Source organism: Hyaena hyaena, unplaced genomic scaffold (assembly GCF_003009895.1).
Source record: "Hyaena hyaena isolate Hyena2069 unplaced genomic scaffold, ASM300989v1 scaffold_35, whole genome shotgun sequence".
Lineage (NCBI taxonomy): Eukaryota > Metazoa > Chordata > Mammalia > Carnivora > Hyaenidae > Hyaena > Hyaena hyaena.
This window is the reverse complement of record NW_024080667.1, coordinates 1710221-1735791: the sequence shown is the minus strand read 5'-3', so window position 1 is coordinate 1735791 and position 25571 is coordinate 1710221. Positions and strand designations below refer to the sequence as shown.

Below are 25571 nucleotides of genomic sequence, written 5' to 3'. Positions count from 1 at the left end.
TCCTTTCCTCTCCTCTCCCCTCCCCTCCCCTCCCCTCCCCTCCCCTCTCCTCTCCTCTCCCTTCCTTTCTCCCTCCCTCCCTCCCTCCCTTCCTTTCTTTCTTAGTAGGCTTCATGCCCAGCATGGAGCCCAACATGGAGCTTGAATTCATGACACTGAGATCAAGACCTGAGCCGAGATCAAGAGTTGGATGCTCAACCAACTAACCCACCAGGCATCCCTGTTATTTCTTCTAAAAGCCGGTGCGTGGCTTAGATCCAGCTGTGGCAGCAAGCTGAGCCCAGGGGACCCTGTGAGTGACACTGACCTGAGCTGTCCACTGCCACATATCAGACACCCGTCCAACATCCATTTAAGGTACAGTGCACCTTCAATGTAACAATCAAATCACTTCTGAAAATCCTAGCAAATAAAACTAATTTCTCAAGGGAGGTTTTCTTGAGTGGACACTATTTAAATACTATGAAACAGTCATTATGGGCACAAATGGAAAGCCACCTCTCTGGTCAGACGTGGGGTCACCAGTACGGTCACTGAGGTACTGGCACAGACGCCAGACTACCAGGGAGGGCCGGCCCCGAGCCACGGACATTCACAGCTGTGTCAGAGCGCACGCTAGCGTCTGCCCCCAGGCCCACCCTTTCCACGTGCCAGTCCCCGCGGGGATCAACTTTCTTTGGTTACCACTCTGATCTCCATTCTTGAGGAAGTTGGCAGATCAGGTTTCGCGTCCAATGTTTTCTGGACATTTGTTTCCATTCTGACAGTCTTTAAGTCTAGAAATGGTTCACTCAGGTGGTCCTTATGATCTATAAAATGAATAATTGAGAGTCAAAAGAAAGGGTTGAGAAGAACTTATCGCACCTCATAATCACGGCTGCTCTTTATGGGACCCTTACTGTGGGCCGGTGCTGGTGTCCACTACCCTCCCTTGGCAGGAGAGAAGCAGGCCTAGCCAGGGGGACAGCTTGTCCAAGGTCACACAGCCAGGAGGGGGCTGCGGCCTTGAAGGTGTCAGTGCCAAAGCGCAGAGGGTGAACTTTCCGCTACGGGAACAAGGATGGAACTTGAACCCTGGCTTCTGAGTCCTAGCTCAGTGCTTCCCCCAGCAGTGTCTTGAGAATGCTATCCCCTCTAAACAGGGTATTCTAGAAGGTTCCCCAAGGCTGATCCTTGCAGTGTTAGTCCATGACCAAGTTCCCACTGGGCCACAGCGAAATGAGAAAAAGAAGGACAATGTGGTGAGTTTTTCGTGAAACCTATTTATTTAATACCAAGGCTTGCCCTTGACTATGAGACCATGCCTGCCATCTTTCCTTGTATCACAATGTCCTTCGTAACCACGAAGTGATGGGGACAGGAGACGGCAGCCCTGGCCGATTGTCAGTGCCCGGAGTGACCCCAAATCTGGGGCTCAGGACCGTGAGCTGGGACAGCCATCAGGGAGGGAACTTACCTGCTGAGCAGGCCTTCTCAAGCTCTTTAATTCGGGCGCGCAGTTCAGACAAGGCTTTTTTCTGACGCTGAATGACTTCCTCATGTCGGGACCCTTTGCACTTGGCCCCCAGATCACTGAAGGATTCCTGTGGCCAGAAAGGTGCAGAGAGCAGCTTTACTAGTGGTCAGAATCCCCCACTTATATTCCAAGAAACACGCCCAATTCGTGGCTAGCAGAGACCCTGTCACTTAGTACCTTGGAAGCTACTGTAAGGGGCTTTGGCACAGAAGGGATTTAAAATTTTCATTTCAAATATAAAGTCACATCCAGGAAGATTTCCAGCTTTCTTACCTACTTAGCATATCTATAAATAAAACCCCCTCTCTGTTCCCTCCCCACGTTTTAAATTTTATTCTAATATTCTGCTATGCCTGGGTTTCTATTTGTTGTCATTTGGGTCTTGTTTCAGAATAATCCCAATCAAATTCTGCAGCAGAAGGGGCATTTTTGGCATTTTTGGATGACAACACGTGATATTTTCTTCTTGACTGGTAATAAGGATGGTTTGTCCAATTTTTGCTAGGGGGAGTTTGAAAGACTGGCTCATTGTTAGCCTGGAGAAGGGAAAACCTTCCTCTGAGACTTCTGGAGCCTCTACTGTCCAGCAGAGCTCTCTGTGACCAGGGAAATATTCCATATCTCCACCATCCAATATGGTAGCCACCAGGCACAGAGTTACAGGAGGGCTGATGAAGGGGATGACAAGGAGGGGTCTTCTCTATCTTTTAAATGTTTATTCATATGAGAGAGAGAGAGAGAGAGAACAAATGCAAGCAGGGGAGAGGAAGAGAGAGAGAGGGAGACACAGAATCCGAAGCAGGTTCCAGGCTCCAAGCTGCCAGCACAGAGCCCCACGTGGGGCTTGAACTCACAAACCATGAAATTATGACTTGAGCCGAAGTTGGATGGTCAACTGACTGAGCCACCCAGGCGCCCCTTGGTCTTCTCTATCTCTTAAGGGTCACATCTACCTTTCAGATTAGGAAGAATCCAAGGTTCAGAGAAAGTCACATACACACAAAAATTTGCATACAGCTTCTGGAGGTTCAGGGACCCTGTGAAGCCCAGTAATGGATTCTGTGTGTCACACGGCTCTGTGAGAATCGAGTCCTTGTCTCCATTGGAGACTGTGGTGTCCCAGAGTCCAGCATTGTGCCCAAGTAGATGCTCAATCGTTACGGAGACTGAATGAACTAAGGTCAGAAACAGGAGTGGGAAGGAGCCTGTCCTAGCTTTCTGGCTGGGACCAGGGATCACCAGCAAAAAGAAGGGGGTGCTCCACCCCTGTCCGCACCTAGTAGGACCTCACTTGACCCTGACACTGTCTTCAGCCTGCTTATAGCCTGCGTGGCTGGCCCACTCCTCCCAGGCTGGTTCTATATGAGTCTTGCTGTCTTCTATATGAGCCAGGGTGTACATCTGCCCAGGAGTAAACACCTGAAATGTGTGTGTGTGTGTGTGTGTGAGATGTGGGTGTGCAGGTGCATGGGTGTGGAGAGGAGGGCAGGGGCTACTGATGTGGGGGTAGGGCAGCCACAGCAGCGAGGCTGGGTGACAGCCTTTATTCTGTCTGAAGCCTGAGCCCGATGTGACCCTTGCTCATGGCTCTTCTGGGAATTTGTTTATTTACAGAAGAGGGAGACTCTTTCTCATACAACTCTTGCGCCCTCTGACCCACTGTGGCTTAGCAAGCAGGAAGTAGCCCCAGTTTGGAAAGCCACCCTGAGAGGGAACAAATACTTTTTTCCTTTTATCTTTCAGCCTCCCTCCCACATCCTCATCAGTGAATCCCACCACATAAGAGAAACTATTAATTTTGGCGTCAGGTCAGCAATCCGTTCTAGCAAACTTGTGCGGAGTCTGAGGGCCTATGGCGCGAACGGGAACCCTGTGCACCTTCCCCTGCGCCCAGCACCAGGCCTGGTGCACAGCGGACGTTCAGTAGGTGCTGGACGGGTGAGTGCGTGTGCCTGGGTCCTGCACTGAGAGCTTGGGACTCCAACGGGTCAGAGACGGAGTGAGACTCGCTCGGGCCCCACACAGCTCACACTCTGCTCGACGCTGCCCTGAGCACTTCCAGTTTTGTTCAAGTGCTCTGGGCAGCGACGGTGCCGAGGACAGCTGGCCGGGCCGCCGGGCCCTCCAGGCTGCGGGCGGCCCTGGCTCACTGCTGTTTGGCAGGGGAATGGCGTCTTTGATAGAGCGAGAAGGCAAGCTGGCACGTTTGGCCCCATTTCCAAGTGCAAATCCAAAGCTCATTAGCGAAGCACCCTGGGCCTCTAGTTTCATAAAGCAAAGGGGAAAAGGAGGTCCCCGGGCTCCAGGAAACCGAGGCCTTGAGGAACCACTGCACCCCATAGTCAGCCTGCCACGGACCGTGGGAGGCATCCCAGCCCCCGCCACGGGGGGCAGAATGTGAGTGCCACCTTTAGGGGCCGTGTGGTGCGGGCTGTTCTCACTCACGGGAGAGGTGTGGGGGGGCTGCGCAGCCGGGGTCCCCAGGCAGGCACCCCCCAGGGAAGTCACCGAGAGACATGTCTGGAGTGTAAGTGGTATGGCTTTTTGGGACGGCACCTTGGCCCTACCCAGCACAACTTCGGATGCCCTCCGGACCCAGCATTTGCACATCTGGGACTCTGTTCTGCATACATACCTACAAGGACATCAACTTCAGCAACGTTTGAAAGTCGAAGCAACCTATGAATGTCCACCAGCAGGGGACAGGGGTGGATAAAAGGGACACTGTGGAATTCTATGCCCTCATTTAAAAGAACAAAGCAGGTCTGTACATACTTACTAGAAACGATGGCCTCTATATAGTGTTAGGTGGGGAGAAAAACGAGTTGCAGTATATATATTATATATACTAATATTATATATATAATATTATATATTGATACCATCATTTTGCCAACAGATCTATTTTTTTAAAATTTTTTTTAAGGTTTTTATTTATTTCTAGGAGAGAGAGAGACAGCGTGATCAGGGGAGGGTCAGAGAGAGAGGGAGTCACAGACTAAAACAGGCTCCAGGCTCTGAGCCGGCAGTCAGCACAGAGCCCGACACGGGGCTCGAACCCACGAACCGTGAGATCATGACCTAAGCGAAAGTCGGACGCTTAACCGACTAAGCCACCCAGGCGCCCCTGCCAACAGATCTATTACATAAACATGTATACATAGGTTGTGTGTATTTATGTGCATAAATCAAATTTCTTTCTTTATGACCTCACAGAGTGGTGGCTGTCATAACCCTTACTTCCCAGACAAGAGAGGTGACACATGACAACCTCCCAGAGGTCACCTTTTCTGAGTGGAGAAGTCCCACTCGGGGATGAAACCCAACAGCCCGGATGTGAGCCTGACCTTCGAGCACCGCACGGCCATGCCCGTCTAGAGGGTAGGGCAGTCTCTATGAGGAAAGGGGCTAAGGACATATGTGCCCAACAGCATGTGACTGGCAGCCGTGACCTCCAGTGACTGGGGGCTAGGGGGTTGGAGGGTTGAACGGCTGCTTTCCATTTTGAACCTTTCACAGAAGCAAGTGCAACATTTGGAACTCGGAATGACAATATTTTCAGGAGCAAAGACAGACACCACGGGGCTCCTGTGTAGCATGTCCCGCCAGGCATCCAGGACCGGGTGACACTCACCTCTTGACTGCTCAGGAAAATATCAGTGTGGACGGGTTCTATCTGCACCGAGATGTCACACATCTGGGTCGTGTTCTTGGGTCTCTGCTCCTTCTCCTTGGGCAGCTGGACTCTGTGTTTCTCTTGCGAGGCCCTAGGGCAGAGAAGATGAGTCACTGGATGGAAGGGATGGCTGGCGGCACCAGGTTCCAGGAACCATGAGTGACCTTTGTAGCCACTGGCAGAACAGAAAAAAGAACTCTGTTTTTACGGGTAACCAAAACCCTCAGGCCTTCAAGTCTCCTGCCTGTAGATTTCTAGAGAATTTAGTTTCAGGCGACTTCAAAAATCGTGGCCAGGACAGAAGGCACCTGTCCACCCTTGTTTCCCATACTAGGTCCGTGGGACACCTGCTGTGGTATTTACTGCATATCTGTCATTTCTAACACATTCGTGTGTTAACCCTTCTGTTTCTCATAACAGTCCCATCAGCTGGAGAGACTCACTGCCCCGTTTTACAGACAAGGGAAGAGAAACACAGCAGTTTGGCCACGGTCATGAAACTTGTAAGTGAAGGAGGCTGGCTTTGAACCTGGGCAGCCTGGGTCTGGAACCTGTTCTTTCAACCACTGTGTGAACTTGGCATGGCTGTGAGCCACGAGGAATAGAGAGCTACAGGGTTTTTCACAAGATGTGGATTTTACTCAGCTTTTCTTGGAAGAAACATGACTCTTAGGTCAAAATAAGGACACATTATGAATGAAAATGCAAACTCACATGTATTTTTTTAGACTAATCCATGGGATGACAATGAAATTTCACATTTATTTTAAGCTAACCTCTGGTACCCCAGTTTATACATTTGTTCAATCAATATTTATTAGGTTCCCTATGTGCCGGGCACTGTGTGGATGCTGGAGAATCAACAGCAAGCAAGATCTATATGGGGGTCCTCATGGGGAAGGTGGACAATTAAATAGTCAATAGTAGCTTGGCTATGTGAGAAGTGTTAGGTTGGATGGAGTTCAGGGGCTGAGAGACCCCAGGTAGAGTAGGAGCCTTTGGCTATGTTTGGTAGGGGTGAGTGACAGAGGGCTTCCTGGAGGAACTGGCATGTAAGCGGAGACCTAGCATCTGGAATATGGGGCAGGGATGTGTGAGAAGCACAGAACTAAGCAAAACCCTGTTTTAAATGATGAGGTTGTGAAGCAATGAAACACATGTCATCCATCCTTCTACCCACCCACCTATCCATCTACCCACCCATCTACCCACCCATCTACTCACTCATCTACCCACTCATCCATCCATCCATCCATCCATCCATCCATCCATCCATCCATCCATCCATCCATCCATCTATCCATCCATCCATCTACCCACCCAACTCTCCACTCAGCCTTCCATCCATCTATCCACCTACTAACCAACTCATCCATCCAACTACCCATCTGTCTACTCATTCACCTACTTATCCATCTAAACATCCATCCACCCACCCATCCATCCACCCACCCATCCACCCATCCATCCACCTACCCATCCACCCATCCACCCACCCACTCATCCATCCATCCATCCATCCATCCATCTGCCCACCCATCTCTCCACTCAGCCATCCATCGACCTACCCACCCGTCTACTCATCCACCCACCCATCCACCCACCCACCCATCTACTTATCCATCTATCCATCCATCCATCCATCCATCCATCCATCCATCCATCCATCCATCCATCCACTCATCTACCCATTCACCCATTCATCCACCCATCCAACCATACACCCACTTACCTCTCCACTTAGCCATCCATCCATCCAACCATACACCCACCCATCCACCCATCTACTCATCCACCTACTTATCTATCCATCCATCCACCCACCCACTCACTTCTCCACTGAGCCATCCATCCATCTATCCACCCACCCACCCACACCCATCTACTCATCCACTTATTCATTCATCTACCCATCCATCCATCCATCCATCCATCCACTCATCTCTCCAACAGTTACTGCATACCCTTTTTGTGGGAGGCTCCCTCGGCACCTGGGTGTATCTGGGCTCCCCACATCATGAGGACCCCTCCCACACACCTGAGTGCCTCCTTGAGGACCCCCAGCTCCCTGTCCTTCTTTTCCACCAGGCCAGTCAGCTGCGCCATCTTTTCCTTGAGCGCTCTCAGTTCATTGCTTTGTTGCTGGACCAGCGCCACATTCCGTTCCAGTTCCATCTTCTGCTTTTCATTAAGCTCCCCTGGGAGAGACAGAAAAGCTGGTGAGGGGGTCTCCTACCTCAGGTCTCTGCCAGGGCCATAGCCGATCTGCCAGGCCTACAAGAACCATGAGGCGGGCCCACCCTCCAGGAATTCTCGGGGAGCGTTAGGAACGGCCAGGGGTCTGCTTGCATCTTAGCAAACAACAGCCAAGTACGCCCTCGGGTTCCAGCTGTCAGGGCCCCGCCTCTGTGCCTATGGCATTTTGGACTCCCTGGCCGACCTCCAGCTGCCTGCTTCTGCATCTGTTTGCCTAAGGACGTTCGTTCTAAAGGGCTCTGGAGTCTGCTCTACTCCTGTGTGTCTGCCAGGTGCGACAGCCTCCAACTGCGCCAGGTGAGACCAGCTTCCTCACCCCTCAGGCGGGTGGCCTGGCGGCTGGTAGGTGCCCTGCTCCCCTGCGGTCCCCTGCAGGACTCAGCTCCAGCTGCCCCCTCCGCCCTGACTGACAACACAGCTGTTATTTGCCTTTGGCCCTGTCCTGCTTCTCAGCCGCCTCCACCGCTGCTGTTTCCTGGGATCGCCCCTCAAATACGCCACCTGCTGCAGAATTCTGCTCTCAGGGTCAGCCCCTGGGAAAATCCAAACTGAGACAATTTTCACAGTAACCCCATAGGTTAGCTACCAGTAGCACCCCCACTTCACAGATGCAGAAACTGAGGCTCAGAGAGGTAAAGTGACTTGCCTAAACAACGCATGTGACTAATAAATGGCAGATCCTGAACGGGGTCCAACGTCTTCTGAGTCTAGAGCTGGACTCGGTAAGCCTCTCTACTACACGTTCTCACGTCTTAGTATGAACAAAAATCACGCTTTGAAAAATTTGGTCATAAATGCCTCGGGAGCCTGAACAGTTAGAGCCATAGGGAGCAAATACCACTGAAGGTTTTGGGGTGCACAGGGTTTGAGACAGGGCCACGGGGAGTGTTCCTCACCCTGCCTCTACTTCCCCGAACCTAGTTTTATCTCCTGACTCCTGCCCGCTTGAGCCTTTCGGCTTTATGGAGGCTGGCGCTGGGAAGGAGAAGACGGCCATAAGAAGCAAGGAGAGGCAGAAATAAGAGAACGGTGATAGGGGTGGGGTGAGACGGGCAAAGTAGGAATGTTCAGCCGGACTTGTTCATGCTCTTTTGTCCCTCCCTAGTGTAGGCGGCCCCTGATGTCCAGCTGACTCCAGGAAGCAGGTGTGCTGTAGGTGATTTTGCATCAGAGGAAGGGGAGGTATGGACAGAGTCCCTCGTTCTAGGTCCCAGAGCTGGGGAGTGCTAGGGTTTGTGCAAGCCCACGACTGCCCTCCTTCCCCACGTTTGCTGCCAGAGACAAATCCTCTGAGTCAAAAGCTGCATTTCAGTGCAGAGAAGATGCAGCATGTGGCCCCTGATAAGGCATATGTCCTGCTGACTGAGGTACAAATGCTGTGACGGCCCCGGAAAGCAGGTCATTGGGAGTAAAAAAAATTTTCTTAATGTTTATTTTATTTTTGAGAGAGAGAGAGAAAAGGGGAGGGGCAGAGAGAGAGAGGGAGATGCAGCATCTGAAGCAGGCCCCAGGCCCTGAGCTGTCAGCACAGAGCCCGATGCGGGGCTCGAACTCATGAACCGTGAGATCACGACCTGAGTGGAAGTCGGATGCTTAACCAACTGAGCCACCCAGGTGTCCTAGGTCAATGGGATTTTTAACGCTAAGCTTTCCAACTCTTTTTTTTTTTTTTAAGTTTATTTATTTATTTTGAGAGAGAGAGAGAGAGAGAGCGTGAGTGAGCAGGGGAGGGGCAGAGAGAGAGGGAGAGCGAGAGAGAATCCCAAGCAGGCTCTGTGCCATCAGCATTTCCAACTCTTAAGTGTGTTCTTTCCCGCCTCGGAGCAGGTCAGGAAGTCAGGGGACACGGGCACTCATACAGACCTCTCAAGTCTGACATTCGGTTGTGGGCTTCCGTGAGGTTTTTCCTTAACTTCATGATGACTTCCTGCTGAGATAGGATTTCCTTCTGAGCCGTCAGGAGATCCCCTCTGAAATTCACCAAAAAAAGGCCCAGTCAGCCTACCTCAGGCTCCGTGGCATCCCCAGTGCCTGGACGGGGCCAGGTAGAAATGCAAAGTGTCCCTTCATCATTGACGTCCACGGGACACCAGCCCCAGCAACAGGGATAAGCGTGTTCTTTAAAGATTCTCAGAACAAAAATTTAATTCGATGCAAAAAGATACATGGTGAGAGAACAGAGGACCCTGGCTGGGTTTGGGCTGAGGCTGAGCTATGACAAATGTCTCCTTATTTCATAAACGAGGAGGCTGTGGTATAGTAAGGTGACAGACGTGATTTGCCCAGGGCCCCGCCGCTGTAAGGGGTTGAGTGGGGATCTGGGCATAGATCCACCCAGATCCTTCCACAATACCATCCCAACTTGCTAAAGGAACTGGGAAATTCAAATAACAGCAGGAAGACCCCAGACTCAACTCTTTTTCTCAGGTTCTGACGACATGGCCAGAAGCAGGGGACCTCTGGCCTGGTGTGTCCAGCCCCCTCGGGTACTCACATCAAGGTGTCGCACACTTCGTCTTTGACGCTGCTCTCCATCGGAGGTGCGGCCGAGGGCTCCTGCTGTATGGCCTCCTCCTGGGCTGAATCAGAGGGACACGTCAGGTTCATTACTGTCCTCAGCGCAACCAATGCTTTCCTTCCCCTTTGCTTTTATAAACACACCTGCATCTTTTCCAACTTAGCGGCCCTCCCCACACCCCGCCGCCCCCTCTGCCTAATGAGCCCCACAGGTGTTCCGTGGCACCGGCTGGCCCCACTCGCCCGCCAAGAATGAGCTCACAAAATCTTTCCAGCTACTCATTTTCAGATGAGGAAACGGGCGCGGGATGACAGACACCTGCTGGAGGCCACTCACTAAGCAGGCGAGGGCCGGAGCGCTAACCCCTGGGCCACACCTCCTCCCCATTCCTCCGTTCTTCCCAGAAAAGTCTCGTTCTGTCCTCGCCTCCCACTTACTCCTCAGCCCACTGCCTTCTGGTTTTCATCCTCACCCCCGGTCACACGTTCACCTCCTCATTAATTCAATCACCAGGGGGCTTACAGAATGTCTGCTTTATGGCAGGAAGTGAGCGAAATGGGTGGGGGGTGACAAAGAAGTAGTCATTCTTGGGGTCCCAGCTGAACCACCTCCCTCTGACCTGGACCTGGATTGGGAAACTGAGTCCTGCTCCGAGCCCTTGCCACGGCGCCCTGTTCACCCTGGGTCACCTGTCCGGGCAGGAATCCGGTGAACTGCAGAGACCCTGCCGGGCTCGTCCATACGGATCCCCCAGGGCCTAGAACAAGGCTGGAGCCTGACGGACGCTCAGTTAAGAGTGTTGAGTGAATGAAAGCATGAAATGAGTCCCGACAGCTTCTCAACTGGCTTGAGACCAGGACCATGATTCTCCACCGGGGGTGAGCTTGCCCGCCGGGGACGTTTGGCAATGATGGGAGATGCTTTTGGTAGCCACCCCGGGGGGGGAGGGGGGGAAGCTGGCATGCAGCGGGTGGAGGCCAGGGACGCTGCTCTATGCCCACAGTGCGCAGGACGCCCCCACCGCAGAGGCCTAGCCAGTTCCAAACGTCAGTGGTGCCGGGGTTGAGAAACCCTGGTCCTAGGCCTCAACTTCCAGAACTCTCCTCCGAGAGCTCAGCGTCTTTGCAATAAATTGCGTTGTCTTGGTCATTTAGGCTCACGATCGTGCTCACAACTCTGAGTCCTTTTTGTCGGCTCCTCTTGGGTTTATTTTTTAAGAGACCAACACTGGCTGGTTACAAAAGTCCATTAGACAAAGTCACAAATCACCGGGGACAGAGAGGAGCCTTGGAAAGGCCCCCGTGCCAGGTGTTTGCATGTGGAAAGGCCGCTCCCCGTCACGCTGCTCAGATACCCCGGCGGCCTGGCAGCCTGTGCATCTCCACTGGCTCACCGGCTCGGCACAAATGGCATCCCTTCGCATGGCTGTGGCTTCTGTCTAACCTGGGCCTCGAGGGGGCCAACTTCATGGTGGAACAGGAAGAAAATGGCATCCCCAGAGAATAAATGAGCTTTCAAGTGAGGTGCAGCCTTTCCTTACCCACCAGCTATGGGGACCCGCGGGATAATCGGCCTGCCCCGAATGCTACGATTTTCTCGGCATCTCTTTGGACCAACCTGGGTCATTGTCCTTCAAAGTCGCAATCTCTCCTTCTATCTTTCTGTGGTGCGCGGTCACTTTCTGCAGTCTTTCTTCTAGGCTCACAATCGTCTGGGAGTGCTGTTTGATCTGTTCCTTGTATTCCATGACTTCTGTTTCAAATCCATGTTTCTGGGCTTCCTGTTCTTCCTGGAGGGCCTTTACCGTGTGCTGTTGTAGCTGCATCCGCTCCTCCATCATGATCTGGGGGGACAGGGAATTAGTGTGCTCTTGGGAGCTGGGTGTGACGCCACTGGCACAGGACTGGGACCCGCCTCAGGGCCTTTGCATGTGCTGTCCCCTCTGCATGGTACCCTCCTCCCCTAGCTCCTTGCATGGCTGGCTCCCTCTCGTGTTTCAGGTCTCAGCTCCAATGTCACCTCCTCAGAGACGCCCTTCCTGACTGCCTATTTCTGTTTACCTTTCATACTACACCGCTGTTCCTCAGTAGAGGGTGGTTCTTGTCCCCAAAGGACATTTGGCAAAGTGTGAAGACATCTTGGGTTGTCACCACTGGGGGGAGGATGCTACTGGCATCTAGCAGGTAGAGTGCAGGGCGGTTAAGCAACCTGTGATGTACAGGGTGGCACACCAGGAATCGGTCTGGCCTAAGTCCCGAGCTCTCCTGGTATCGTGATCTTTCAGAGGGGAAGAGTCTCCCACCCCCGGAAGGCACCAACTCACCATTTTTGTCTTGGCCGTTTCCAGTTCAGCTAATGTTTCATTTAATTTCATGGTGAGGCTTTCAACTTTTAGACTCTCGGCCGCCTTCATTTTCCGAGTCTCTTCTACAATGGCCAGTGCGTCATTTAATTTATTATTTAAAACATCTTCCTTTTGCTCTTTTAAGTCTATTTCCTGGACAAACAGCAAACAGCAAATTCACAGAAACTCAGGAATAAATATTTACCCCAGCCGCCCCTCTACCCTTGTTTTCAGAGAGGAGGTGAACTCTATTCTGTTATTGTTCCTTTGTCAGTTCAGAGTCCATGCTTTTTCTGGAAGGTTCCAATTATTATAGAGTTCTCTTTTCTCTCCAGCTCAGACTGTCCCCTTGTGATTTCTGGTCTCTGTGCTCCGTTCCGTCACCAGGAGCACAGTGAGTAAGTTTTATTTCTATTTTATGAGACAGCCCTTTAAATATTTGAGGAGGGATGTCATGTCTCTCCCTAAATCTATTTTCCAGGATAAATGGGCCGAGCTCCTTCACCCCTTCACCACAGGGTCTGCCTCCGACACCCTCCTCCACCTTCCTCCCTGGCTTCGGAGGGAGGCCCTCCCCTCTTCGCTCTGGGCTCTGTCAAGGTGGACTCGAGTTGCCGTGTGTGTGCACACCTCATTCCTCTTCCTGGAACTCACTCTTCCAATCCCGGACTGTCCAAATTCTACTCTCCTCCGTGAGCCCCTCCTCAAACCACGTGGAATGTGAGCTTCATGATGGGTTCTGTGGTGGGGGCTTCACAAACTTTACTTATTTGTTTGACTTTGTTTTTATTTTTTTTAAGTCTATTTATTTTGAGGGAGAGAGAGAGAGAGAGAGAGAGAGCAAGCAGGGGAGGGGTAGAGAGAGAGGGAGAGAGAATCCTGAGCAGGCTCCACTGTCACCACAGAGCCCCACATGGAGCTGGAACCCATAAGCTGTGAGATCATGACCTGAGCCGAAATCGAGAGTTGGACCCTCAACTGACTGAGCCACCCAGGCACCACTACTTGACTTTATTTTTATTTTTTATTAATGTTTTTCTTTTTTAAAAATTTATTTCTGAGAGAGAGAGACAGCGTGAGCAGGGGAGGGTCAGAGAGAGACAGGGAGACATAGAATCTGAAGCAGGCTCCAGACTCTGAGCTGTCAGCACAGAGCCTGATGCGGGGCTCAAACCCATGAACCGTGAGATCATGATCTGAGCCGAAGTCGGACGCTTAACCAACTGAGCCACTCAGGCGCCCCTTGACTTTATTTTTAAAGTTTTTTTTTTTTTTTTTTTTTAAATTTATTTCTAGGAGAGAGAGAGAGAGAGAGACAGCGTGAGCAAGGGAGGATCAGAGTGAGAGGGAGCCACAGACCGAAACAGGCTCCAGGCTCCGAGCTGGCAGGCAGCACAGAGCCCGATGCAGGGCTCGAACCCACGAACCGCGAGATCATGACCCAAGCGAAAGTCGGACGCTTAACCGACTAAGCCACCCAGGTGCCCCTTGACTTTGTTTTTAAAGAGGGGGAAATGGGGGATGGGCACTGAGGAGGGCACTTGCTGGGATGAGCACGGGGTGTTGTACATAAGCAATGAGCCATGGAATCTACCCCCCAAACCAAGAGCACACTGTATACACTGTATGTTAACCAATTTGACAATAAATTATATTAAAAAAAGAGCAGTTTTAAGTTCACAGCAGAATGGAGAGGACGCCACAGAGCTCTCTTACAGGCGCTTCCCCCCTGTGCTGGGGGAACCTCCCCCATCACCAACATGGTGCACCAGCTGGTACCTTTGTTCTAACTGATGAACCGGCAATGACACCACACAGTCCCGCAAGTCCATAGTTTACTCTCGGGCTCACTCAATGCTGTGCACCCCACGGGTCCGAACAAATGCAGGATGACGCGAATCCACCATGACAGCATCCCACGGAGCCGTTCCGCTGCCCCAAAGTCCTCTGTGCTGCACCCACTCATCCCTCCCCTTCCACCAGCCCCTGGTCTTTTGACTCTATCCATACTTTTGCCTTTTCCAGAACGTCATACACGTAGTTGGAACCATACCGCATGCAGCCTTTTTGCCAACGTTATTTAATCCAATCTAAAATATGTTCCCAAGATGTGGCGCTGGGCATCCTCAGACCCTGCTGGCCATAGTGTAAACTGGGATGACAATTTTGGAAGGTCACTGGGAATGTGTATCAAAAGGCTGAAAGCATTTACGTGCTGTGACCCATTGATTCCCTTTTTGGGGAATCTGTCCTGCGGACATCACGGCACAAAGGCTGATGTGCAGGGATGTTCAGCCAAGCATCGTTTTTGCTTTAGTGAAAAGTGAGAAACAGCCCCATGCCCAACCTTGGGGGGAGAGGTAGATAAACTGGGGTCCATCCAACAGAGTGCAAACCCAGGTCCTCCATCCATGGCAGGTCGTGGAAGAATGTTCGATGACCTAGAGACATTTTTGTAATGTATTAAGTTAAAAAAAAAAAAAGTAGCATTCAGATCAGTGACACAGTGTGACAGGCTAATGTCTGTTGAGGTCTATAATAATGACCAACACATAGACGGTCTGGGAGGAAACCTATCAAAACGTCACCAATGGTAACTGCGCTCAGTGGAATCGTGGGTAGTATTTAATTTCCTTCAAAGTTTCTGGAGCAAACAGTTGCTCCTTTTATCACTGGGGAAGGAAACGGATTTGAAAATAACAGGAAAAACCCATTTTCTTCAGGTGCCTCCTGGGGCCTCACCTGGGAGATGCTCCATTCTCTTCATGTCACCGCCGGACCCCATCTGATTCTATTTCGGGGCTTTACCGTCGCTGTTACCGCTGAGGAATCGCAGGGCAGACATCGTGCAGACCCAGCCAGAGAAGGAGTTCACTGAGGACGTGGGCAGGTGTCCCCCATAGAGCAGCCTGTCACCTACAGCTCACAGCGAGACACTCCAGCTGTCCCCGTCTCTCCCGGGCAAACAAATGGTTTCTTTGATGGGCCGTGAAGCTGCCCAAGGGCAGAGCGCAGTGCCTGGCCCTCGCTGGCAGCTCAGCCGCTCCCCCAGGGACAGGAGAACACGGTTCACGGTCTGCAAGGGTCTGGAGTGGGTTTTTTTGTCCCTCCTCCCCTCTTATGCCCGCGTAGGTGAACCACAAACATTCCACTGCTCTTCTGTGTAGACGAGTGTAACAGCAGGTGAATAAATAACTATGTCTGGGTGCCTCTTTGACCTTGTACTTCCCTGGTCTTTCCTGGTCAACGGGGAACGTTCCTGGGGAGGGGTCCCGTTTCTCCGCATCTGGTGTGAGGCCACCCCTCGAGGGCTGCCACAAGACTCACCCTCTGATGTCCCTGTCGCTCTCTCTAAAGCTGCTGGGGATGTTGTTGGACACACTGCAGAGTCCTCTATGTGATGATCCTTAGGAGAGGTCCTCTCGGGGTTGTGTACCACAGACGGCCCAGTAGCCATGAGCAATCGGCCCATTTTCATCTAGAGAATGTACCGCCGCCTGGGTCTTCCCTTTTTCACTGACCCACATTTATTATTTTTTTTAGCATTCATCTCATCCCCGATCCATTTGATGTCCTGACTAATCTACTTAAAAATGTTAATTTCTCAGGGTGCTTGGGTGGCTCAGTCGGTTCAGCATCCAAGTCTTGATTTCAGTTCAGGTCATGATCTCTCAATTCATGGGATTGAGCCCCACATTGGGCCCTGTGCTCACAGTGTGGAGCCTGCTTGGGATTCTCTCTCTTTCTCTCTCTGTCCCTCCCCTGCTCATGCTCACTTGCTGAAGTTCTCTCTCTCTCTCAAAATAAACAAGAAAACTTAAAAAAAAAAAAAAGCAGTGCTGAGGACTGATGCACAATCCGGATGTGGGTTTACGACACTCCTGGCTCTGGAGAAGCATTCCCAGCGCACCACAGCCCCTGGGCGGCTCGTTGAAAATGCGGATCGCCGAGTTCACCCCATACACACTGACTGCAAATCTCTGGGGATGAGGCCCAGGAAATGGGCACTTAAAACCACCCCAGGTGATTCTATGCTGTAACGTTTGGGAAACTTTCTTCACAGAAAATGATCAGAAGATTGACGTGAATGGACTCAGAGACATTTTTAGTCCCATCTGGTCTTCAAAATCCTTTGAAACTGTATTTACCTGCTTTTAAATGTAATCCCCTATGGTTTGTATGTTTAATCCCTTGCCTTGAATTTTGCGATATTAGCTCTAGTCTGTGTGTGTCCCTTGTACCGTTGGGACCCAGGAGGAGGAGTCAATTATGTCCTAGAGCTTGGAGGTGCCCAAGACAGGGTCCTGTGCAAAACGGCGTCCTCCCGCTGTGCCTGCGGCTCCCAGGAGTAATCGTGAATGCGGTTTGACCGGAAAGGTCACGATAACCATGATGACGAGTTCCGGTGGAGACACTGCTGTCGAGGTGATTGGAAATTTAGGCATCCATCTCCTAACAGCCCGTCCTTGGCCGCAGGCAGCTGAGCCCACACACAGGATGGGGGGAAGAGGAGGGGGACCAGGTAGGGTTCTGGGGTCAGAGGGTCCTGGGTTTGGTTCTGCCCCTCCACTTCCTAGCTGTGAACTCATAATAATAATAATAACAACAACATTAAATAATAAAAGCAGCTAACACTCAGATCATTCACTGAGTGCTGGGCACTTTTTTATGTGTGTATGTGCTTGTTAACCATTAAGCCGCACATGTCGATGAGGCTGATCTATTGGCATCACCTGCATTTCCTAAGTGGGGAAACAGAGGCACAGAGATGGTGAGAAACTTGCCTCATCTGCACAGCCAGCAGGTGGCAGAGGTAAGATCCGAGTCCGAGCCCAGATTCCTGCCTCCGGAGCCCTGCTCATAACCGTGTGGGCTCCTCCGAGTCTGCTCCTCTCGGACACGCTTACCTCCTTCTGCTTGGTTATGCGGTTCTCCAGATCTTGCACCTTTCTCTTTTCCTTCTCTACGGCCTCTTTCGCCTTGTGTTTCTCGTAGGCGATGCTGCTCTCTGAAATCTGGAAGTTGGAGACAACCGGTCTGAGGGAGTGTACGCGAGAAAGGAAGGGGAACGGCACCTCGAGGGAAGCCAGGAGTGGCAATCGTGATCAGTGAGTCAGGGTTTGGGAGCAAGGGCTCATCGGAGCCGGGGGTGGGAGTCCTGGCGTGCCCGCCACGGTGAGAACCTGGAGGTCGCGTCTGGTGAGTCACCGCGTGAAGGAGAGGGTCATGCGTCACTCTCTGGGCCGTGTTCGGGAAGTGACGTGCTGGTGAGTGCTCGGCTCCAGGCGTCTGGCGCTGAGCCACGGGCTGCACTGGCCTGTGTTGGCACCAGCGTGGGTCCCTGTTGGGAAGTACCTGACTTCTTGGGAGATGGGGCAGGGGGGGCAAAGTGGGGGTGGGTGGGGGGACGCCTCCTGGCCCTGCAGGCCTGATGCAGCCTGAAGCTTCGGTCTCTGGCCTTCAAAGGATCGGGTCCAAAAACGGAGGTCCAGGACACTTTGCAACAGAGAACATATGGCCCCCGGGTCCGGTGACCGGGAGGGGACTGAGGCCCAGCCTCAGCTACACAAGCCCCAGGGGGTACACGGTGGAGGGGGCGGGGGTTGGAAAACTCTATTTGCTGCTTGAAATTCTCACCGTTATGCTCCCGTACAAACACAAAGTTCACCAAAAGATATTTTAAATGTATGCAATATATGCACAAAGTCCTGAAGAGATACGCCCTGAAATGTAAATAGCGGTTATTTTGGGGGGATTGAGATGATCGCAATTTACATTTTCATCTTTCCCGCTGGTCTGTGTCTTCTACGTTTTGTTGAGCGAACGTACATTATTTGGCAAAAAGAGAAAGGCCTGGGGGTTGGAATATAGGGAGGACGGTGCTGGGGCTCCGCGGTCGCGGGGCCCTGGAGGAAAGGGCCGTCTTCCCAACGGCCCTGCAGCGTCCGCGGCCTCCCTCCACCCTGCCCCACCCCCGCCTGGGCTCTGACTCACCTCCCGGCACGAGCTTGGCATTTTCCCAAGCTTCAGACGGTCCATGGAGCTGTCACTACAGGTCAGCTCTCCCTGGCCTCCAGCTCCTGAGAGCCTTTGGTTGATTTCTTGGGGGTGGGGGGACGGCGTGGGTGTCTGGGCTGAGTGACAGCCCTCCTCTCAGCCGTGGGCCTGCCTTTCATGGCGGCTCCAGGCAGGTGTGGCTGCTGAGCCCAGGCCCAGGCCGGCGAGGCGGCTAGATGTGTGTGTCCCCAGGTGTGTCACCGGGGCCTGCCCGAACCCCTGTCACCCCCTCCCTGCTCATCCGTTCCAGCCCCGGGCGCTTATGTGTGCGACCGTCATGCAGCCTTGTCTGCTCCGTCTTACTCCACACTGTTTGTGTCTCTGTAAAAGGACTATGAAACCCGTGTTTTCCCACCGCTCCCGAGCTGGGCTGCATCATGAACGCCTGCCAACAAGGAGGGGGAAGCTGCTGGCCGAGGGACTGACCCAGGCTCCACACCAAGGGTTCTCTCCCCCAGTGCATCTCTCTTCCCAAGGAGCTGGGCAGGGGGCTCGTAGCACAGGGCGCGGTTCTGAGTGCTCTGTATATATCAACCCACTGAGCCCTGGGAGGCAGGGGCTGTTACTACTCCCATTTTACAGATGAGACAGCTGAGGCACAGGAGGTTAAGTGACCTGCCGAGGGTCACACGGCTGGTAAGCTGCGTGTGACTTGCGCCTCATCGAACGGAAGAGCTGCCCAGTGCCTGCCCCCTTCCCTGCCACACTCTCCGTGGGGCCCGGAACCGCGGCCTCACGTCTGGCTTCGCGGCTCCCTCCAAATGGTTTTGGCTGCCATGACCCCACTTATCTCTCCGCTCCTCGTACCTCCTTCTGCTGGGTCAAGTGGTTCTCCAGATCTTGAACTTTTCGCTTTTCTGTCTCTAGCGCTTCCTTTGCTCTCCTTTTCTCACAGGCCACGCTGCTCTCCAAGACCTGAAAACCAATGACCGGCCTTTTCGGTTGCCTGCACATTCAGGGGGAAAGCTGCTCATTATGATGCTGCTGCCAAAACTCTGGGGTTCGGATCACACGCCGGGGCCCGTGGCCGGCGCTTCACACCCAGCAAACCCTCTCACAGCAAACCTAGCGGAGGAGTTAGTGGTCCCATTTTATAGATGAGGAAACCGAGGAGCAGATGGTCAAGGCCCAGGGGTCATGCAGTTTGTTGGTGGTGAGGTCAGGATTTGAGAGCCCCGTGGGGAGGAAAGCACCCTGTGTGTGTACAGAGGCTCTTGGTGAGGGGCAAGTGAAGGGAGGGAACTGGGCCTGCTTATCTTTTTTTTTAATTAAAATAAATTTTTTTAAGTTTATTTGAGAGACACAAAGAGCAAGTGGGAGAGGGGCTGAGAGAGATCAGACAGAGAATCCCAAGCAGGCTCCAGGCAGAGCCTGATGTGGGCCTTGAACCCATGAAACCAGGAGATCATGACCTGAGTGGAAACCAAGAGTTGGATGGATGCTTAATCCACTGAGCCCCCCAGGAACCCCCTGTCTTACTTTGGAGTCTGAGCTCTTATCACTGGGCCAGGCAGTCTCTCTGATAAGATGGAGAATCTCATTAACAATGGCTTTCCTATCACTGAAATAAATCTCTTAAAGAGAATCAGGTGTCAGGATGAGGGCAGTGTGCTGAATTCAGGAGCCACAACACACCAATTTCTGGAAGGGGTGCAGGGGCGAGCTTCACCCCTGACGCTCGACGAGGATGGAGGGAAGCGGGTGTGGTTAGGTGCTCGCACTCACGGACTTTTATTTAGGGAGTGATTTGCTGACAAGCCATTCAGTTAAATGGCCTCACGCAAATCACAAAGATACGGATTCATGGTGGGGCCCCTGCCTCCAGTCACTGCCAGAAATGGTGCCTCAACTTTCAAGGGGGTTGAGTTACAAGCATCAGCGTGGCCGGAAGACGTCTGGAACTTGGAACATGGCTTCCGTCACATGACCAGCGGTCAGGGTCCCAGATTAGCCCGCATTTCGGATTTAATCCGTAATACGGCTGAAACGCTCTATATTCTGCAGTGAAGAGTCGTTTACGAAATCCCCACGCTCAGCTGTTCCAATAACAGCTAAACGAAGCTGAAAAGCAGTAACATTGTGGATTTGAACATCTGAGCTGGGATTCGGGGAAGGTATTTCCCTGTAATTTGCGAAAGAGACTCGTGGGCACTTTCTGGTGACTTAGCGTCGGTTCCACTGTCTCTGATCTCGCATCTACACCCAGGACCTTCCTTCCGGAGCTCCTTTGCAGGAGAAGACTGTCCCTTGCGTGGCTCACACACCCGGGCCCCGTCCCCCTTGGCTGCTCTGCTCCTAAGCTCTTGGCAGATAATAGGAGTTAACCTTTAGGGTTACCTCAAAACCCACATTATGACCTGGCATCCTGCTGTGCTTAAAGATTGATCTGATAATGTGCAGAAGGTCTAATAAAAAGAAAAACCAAGTAACCAGTTTGAGGTTGGCTGAAGTCTGCATCGGGGACTTTCATCTCCTGTTTCCCCGTCAAGAGACCATGGAGAGGGTCTGTCAGGAGAGGCGGGCTGATGCTTTCCCAGGCCTCTGGTGCCCCGGCCACAGCTCCTCCCCTCCGTGAGGCCGACCTCATCACACCTTCCTTAAATCTCTCTCCTGAAGTCCCCCATGACCTCAAAATCTCTAAATTCAAGGGCCTTCTCCGGCCTGTTGACCTCTCGTTGGCATTTGGCCCCAGTGAACCTGTGGGAGTCTCTGGTCCTTGTCACCAGCTCTGGGGATATAACTCAGGGCCAGGCCTCAGTGACATTGTTTATACGGGCTGCAGAACCCAGTGTGCAGGAGTCTTGGGACATAAACATCTTCCCTCCTCGGACCAGATCAGATTGTCTCCTTATCTCTCCCGTGGTGGCGGGGGAGGGGGGGGGCAAGGAGGGGTGAGGGTGGGGAGGGGCTCCATGGGGAAGAAGTGCCTGAACATGACGTAGGAGTGGTGATCATAGCGACATTTACTGAGCAGCAATTCTGGGTCAGACACTTCCCTGTGCATGACTGCCAACCCTCACAGCCACTGGTTAAAGAAGGGAGGTACTGAGATATCTGTGGCCGGTAAGTCATCCAGCTGGGATTCGAACCCATGTCTCATTTGGCAGCAGGGACTGCACTCTTCCCCCCTCTGTCCTGCCTCATGATAAAAGAGTTAATGAGAGCAGTATGTGAAAAAGACCGCAAGGTCCAAGGGTCACCACAAGGTAAACCTGCGTCGACAGCGTAGCTGAGCTTGCCCCAAAGCTGGGGTGGGAGCGTCAGTACAGGAACAAAACCTTTCTCGAGGGGAAGGGTCCTGGCCTGGGCCACCATGGCTAGAGAGCCGGGTCTGGTTTTGGGAGACAACAGACCCTGGGTTGCAAACTCAGATGTCTGTAGAGGCCAGGCGGGTCCCTGCACAGGTCCTGGCACTGAAGTGGGCTGTGTTGACCACACGGGGTGTGGTGAGGGTGTGGGAAATCACTGCTGCTGGGCTGAGCTCCTGTCCACTTCCGCCAAGTGGAAATGGGGCCACCTTTTCTGACTTTTCAGCAGAGGAAGGAAATCCGGCTTTTTAAAAAAAATGTTTGTTTATTTTTGAGAGAGAGAAAGTGTGTGCGCACGAGCGGGGGAGGGGCAGAGAGAGGGAGAGAGAATCCCAAGCGGGCTCCGCACCGTCAGCACAGAGCCTGATGCGGAGCTCGATCTAATGAACCGCAAGATCATGACCTGAGCTGAGGTCAAGAGTCGGATGCATCACCCACCGAACCACCCCAGTGCCTAGAAATCTGGATTTTTAAGTAAATTTCAGGAATTCAAAATAAAACCCTCCGGGGCCAAACGTGACACATCCATAGGCCCTTTCCAGCCAGTGAGCGGCCAGTCTGTGACTTCTGGACAACAGGACAGGTCAGGGGAGGGCCAAGGCCAGGCTCCAATCCTGGGAGGCACATAAGACCCAGGGCACTGGGGTCAGGAGAGGAACAGGGGCCTATATTTTCAAGCATCTAAAAGGTTATTATGTGGACAAGGAGGGGACAGGTCTTGGAGGAGCCAGTGATGCTCTTCTGGGAGAACGAGCTTGATGGCACTTAACCTCAAGGAAGAATTTTCTGCCAGCCGGAGGCATCTCCACTGGGAGGGACTGCCCGGCCTGTAGAAAATTCCTTGACCGTGGAGCTGAAGGCTGGGTGATTTTAGGATGTTGCTGGAGGACTGACAGAGCCCCGAAGCCCCAGGACTCCGTACCTCTTCCACATCTATGCTTTGGGACCCGATCTCTATGTGGAAGACACTCCTGTCCCCAGCCCCGGCTGGTCTCCCAAGTCCCTGCTGTGACTGCATTTTGGGCTGGTTACAATTTATCTTTTTTTTTTTTTAATATTTTTATTTATTTCTAGGAGAGAGAGAGAGGCAGCGTGATTAGGGGAGGGTCAGAGAGAGAGGGAGACACAGACTCTGAAATAGGCTCCAGGCTCTGAGCTGGCAGTCAGCACAGAGCCCGACGCGGGGCTCGAACCCACGAACCGTGAGATCATGACCTAAGCGAAAGTCGGACGCTTAACCAACTAAGCCACCCAGGCGCCCCTGGTTACAATTTATCTGACTGGCTGTCAAGGTTACAGCTCCAGGGCTCTGTCCCTGAGCCCCCAAGCGTCCCAGGGTGGCAGAGCCCTCCCAAGGCCTGACCGCTGTAGGAAAGCTCTGCCATTCTCTACCCCCATCAGCTGTGGATTGGAACTCACTCCCACACGGCCCTCAAGCCGGAAGTTGCTCCAGCCTGCTGTCTCCACCAGCTGCGTACCTCCTTCTGGCGGGTTAAGAGACTCTCCAGCTCTTGGACTCTCATCTGCTCATCTTCTAATGCTTCCTTCACTCTGTTTTTCTCTTCAGTAATGCTTTCCTCCCAGACCTGAAATGCAACGGCCATTGTTTGATAGACACAGTTACCATGGCAGGAGTCTGGACGCTGAGCCAGGAACTGCGAGGGTAGCTTTTCACTGCTCACCGCAGTCCCACGGGGAGACTGGGCGGCCAGGAGCAAGGGAGCCTGAGCAGGCGGGCTCAGATTGGAGCCTGAGGTCAGTCCTTCCTGGGTGCATGACCTTGACCTGGGCCCAGGCTGACTCTGCTCCTCCCAGGTGCTTACCTTCTTCTGGTGGATTAGGCGATTCTCTAGCTCTTGAGCTCTCTTCTTTTCTTCTTCTAAAGCTTGTTTTGCTCTGTTTTTCTCTTGAGCAATGCTTTCCTCCAAATCCTGAAAGTCAATGACTGTTGTTTTAATAGATGCAGTGACCATGGCAGGAATCAGGACTCTGCCAGATTAGCTCTTTACTCCTACAACCCACCCCCAACCCCGGGGTAGCCCTTTACTCCTACAACAATGTCCCGGGGGGAGACTGGGCAGCCAGGCACAAGGGATCTGGAGCAGGCAGACTGAGATCAGAGTCCCAGGTCAGTCCATCTTGGGTGCATGGCCTTGGGCAGTTAAGATGCAATAGAAGCCTCCATCTCCCAGTCTGTACAATGGGGACAGTAATGGTGCTTCCTGCATTGGGTGAATGTGAGGAGCAGACAAGACCTGCTTAGCACGTGGTCACTGTTCATTAATAAGGGTCAGTCGTTTCTTCTGTGATCTCCACTTTGCAGAAGAGGAAACAGAGAGATTAAGAAATCTGCCAAATTTACTGGTAAATCACATGAACAGGGATTCGAACCCTGATCCATTTGCCAAACCAGGGGTTGGCAAACTAGGGCCCCCTAGCCAACTCTGGCCTGTTGTCTGTGCTTTAGAAATAAAGTTTTATTGGAACACCCCCTCGCTCACTGTTTGTAGATTGCCTATGACTTCCTTCCAACTAGAGCAGCAGAGCTAAGCAGTCCCGACAGAGCAGTGCGGCCTGTGAAACTGAAAATGTATACTATCTGGCTCTTGATGCAAAAACTTTGCTGACCCCAAACTAAACCGTTAGTGCGTGCACAGATCAGGTACATGCTGTTAACAGTTCATGATAAAAAAGTATGAGCTTGCTAAGGAAACCTAGAATTTCTTACTGTAGAAAGAGTGTCCTCAAACAAGTCAGGATTCATGAGAAGGAGTTGAATTAATGAATTTTAACACACATATTTTTAGAAAGGGTGGGGGTGGTGGTGTCATATGGTGTGAGGAAGGTTCATTGAAAATTGGGACCCTAGGTGTTAAGTCTGCGACAGTACTTTCAGATGAGTCCCTTGGGTCAAGGAGATGTATTGAGTGTCTGGGGAATAAGTGATGACCCTCAGCAGGATAATAATGACCATGAGCAATGGTACTGTCTGGGCGGGTACCTGACAGCACTTTCTGTTCCTCTTGGGCTGGTGTGCGCTGAGGTTTGTTCCAGTTAAAGGGGGTTTGAAGCCAGCCCTTGAAACCCTGTCTGCATCAGGACTGAGGTTATAAATGGGTGTCTGGGAGGCTGGTGCCCAAGTTGCTGTTGAACATGGTAGTGCTGACATACGGCACACCCACGGTGGGAAAAGTCAACCCCAAATTAAAAGTAAAATAAGACATGTGGAAAGGGAGAGGGTAATCAGGGAGGAGCGAGGAAGCAGGTGAAGAGCTCTGTGAGGCTTTTGGAGATTTCCATTTCTTTCTGGTTTTATTGCCCTCTCTCTCTCTCTCTCGAATGACACTGGCTTTTTCTATGTCTAATTGACTTCAAAATGGACTCATCTTGATTTAAGGCTATTATTAATACTGCCTTTGGCCATGTACAATTTTGGTCAGATGGTTCTTCCCTTTTTAGTCTTTCAATTTTTTTCATAAAAGGCAGAAAGGCAGAGAAAGGGGCAAACAGAAAAAGCGGTAGAAGGAGGAGACGCATTTCTTGAAATAACTGGGCATGAATCAGAGGCTGAGCGAGGCAGAGAGGTCTGCAGAGCTGGCGTATGACAGAGAGATGGTCCAAGCGGGAAGGCAGGACGGGCAGGTGCAGTCTTCCTCAGGGAGCAGAGCTGGGGTCCAGCAGGTCTGGGTGGGAGCGGGGGCAGCATGTGGTGGTTGTCACCCATGGCTGCACACTGGGAACCACCAGGAGCCCTTCGAAATCCCAGTGCATGAGCCACACCCGCGGCTCAATTAGATCAGAGCCCGGGGATGGGGGTGGGGGGAGAGGTGCAAAGCATTAGTGCTTTTTCATCTCCAAGCTGACGAAAGCACAGCCAAAGTCAAGGGCCACTGATC

The 25571-nt window shown here is 52.3% G+C and overlaps 1 protein-coding gene across 7 annotated transcripts in view; it reads right to left on the bottom strand.

The window, feature by feature from the left end:
• The window catches only part of FHAD1 (forkhead associated phosphopeptide binding domain 1), a 126569-nt gene that overhangs the window by 15109 nt on the left and 85889 nt on the right, over positions 1-25571 (bottom strand). For 5 of the 7 annotated variants that reach the window (XR_005527846.1, XM_039229067.1, XM_039229071.1 and 2 more), the window contains exons 17-28: positions 23499-23606; positions 23154-23261; positions 19175-19282; positions 17218-17325; positions 12290-12463; positions 11584-11809; positions 9943-10027; positions 9312-9418; positions 7231-7390; positions 5151-5283; positions 1457-1583; positions 676-809 (exon numbers count right to left, since the gene is read on the bottom strand). Coding sequence is in view for 6 of the 7 variants with exons in the window: in XM_039229067.1 (XP_039084998.1) it covers positions 676-809; positions 1457-1583; positions 5151-5283; positions 7231-7390; positions 9312-9418; positions 9943-10027; positions 11584-11809; positions 12290-12463; positions 17218-17325; positions 19175-19282; positions 23154-23261; positions 23499-23606 (1578 nt within the window). In the remaining variant the exon portion in view is untranslated. The remainder of the gene's footprint in view (positions 1-675; positions 810-1456; positions 1584-5150; positions 5284-7230; positions 7391-9311; positions 9419-9942; positions 10028-11583; positions 11810-12289; positions 12464-17217; positions 17326-19174; positions 19283-23153; positions 23262-23498; positions 23607-25571) is intronic. The other 2 variants (XM_039229070.1, XM_039229072.1) reach the window with 1 other exon arrangement.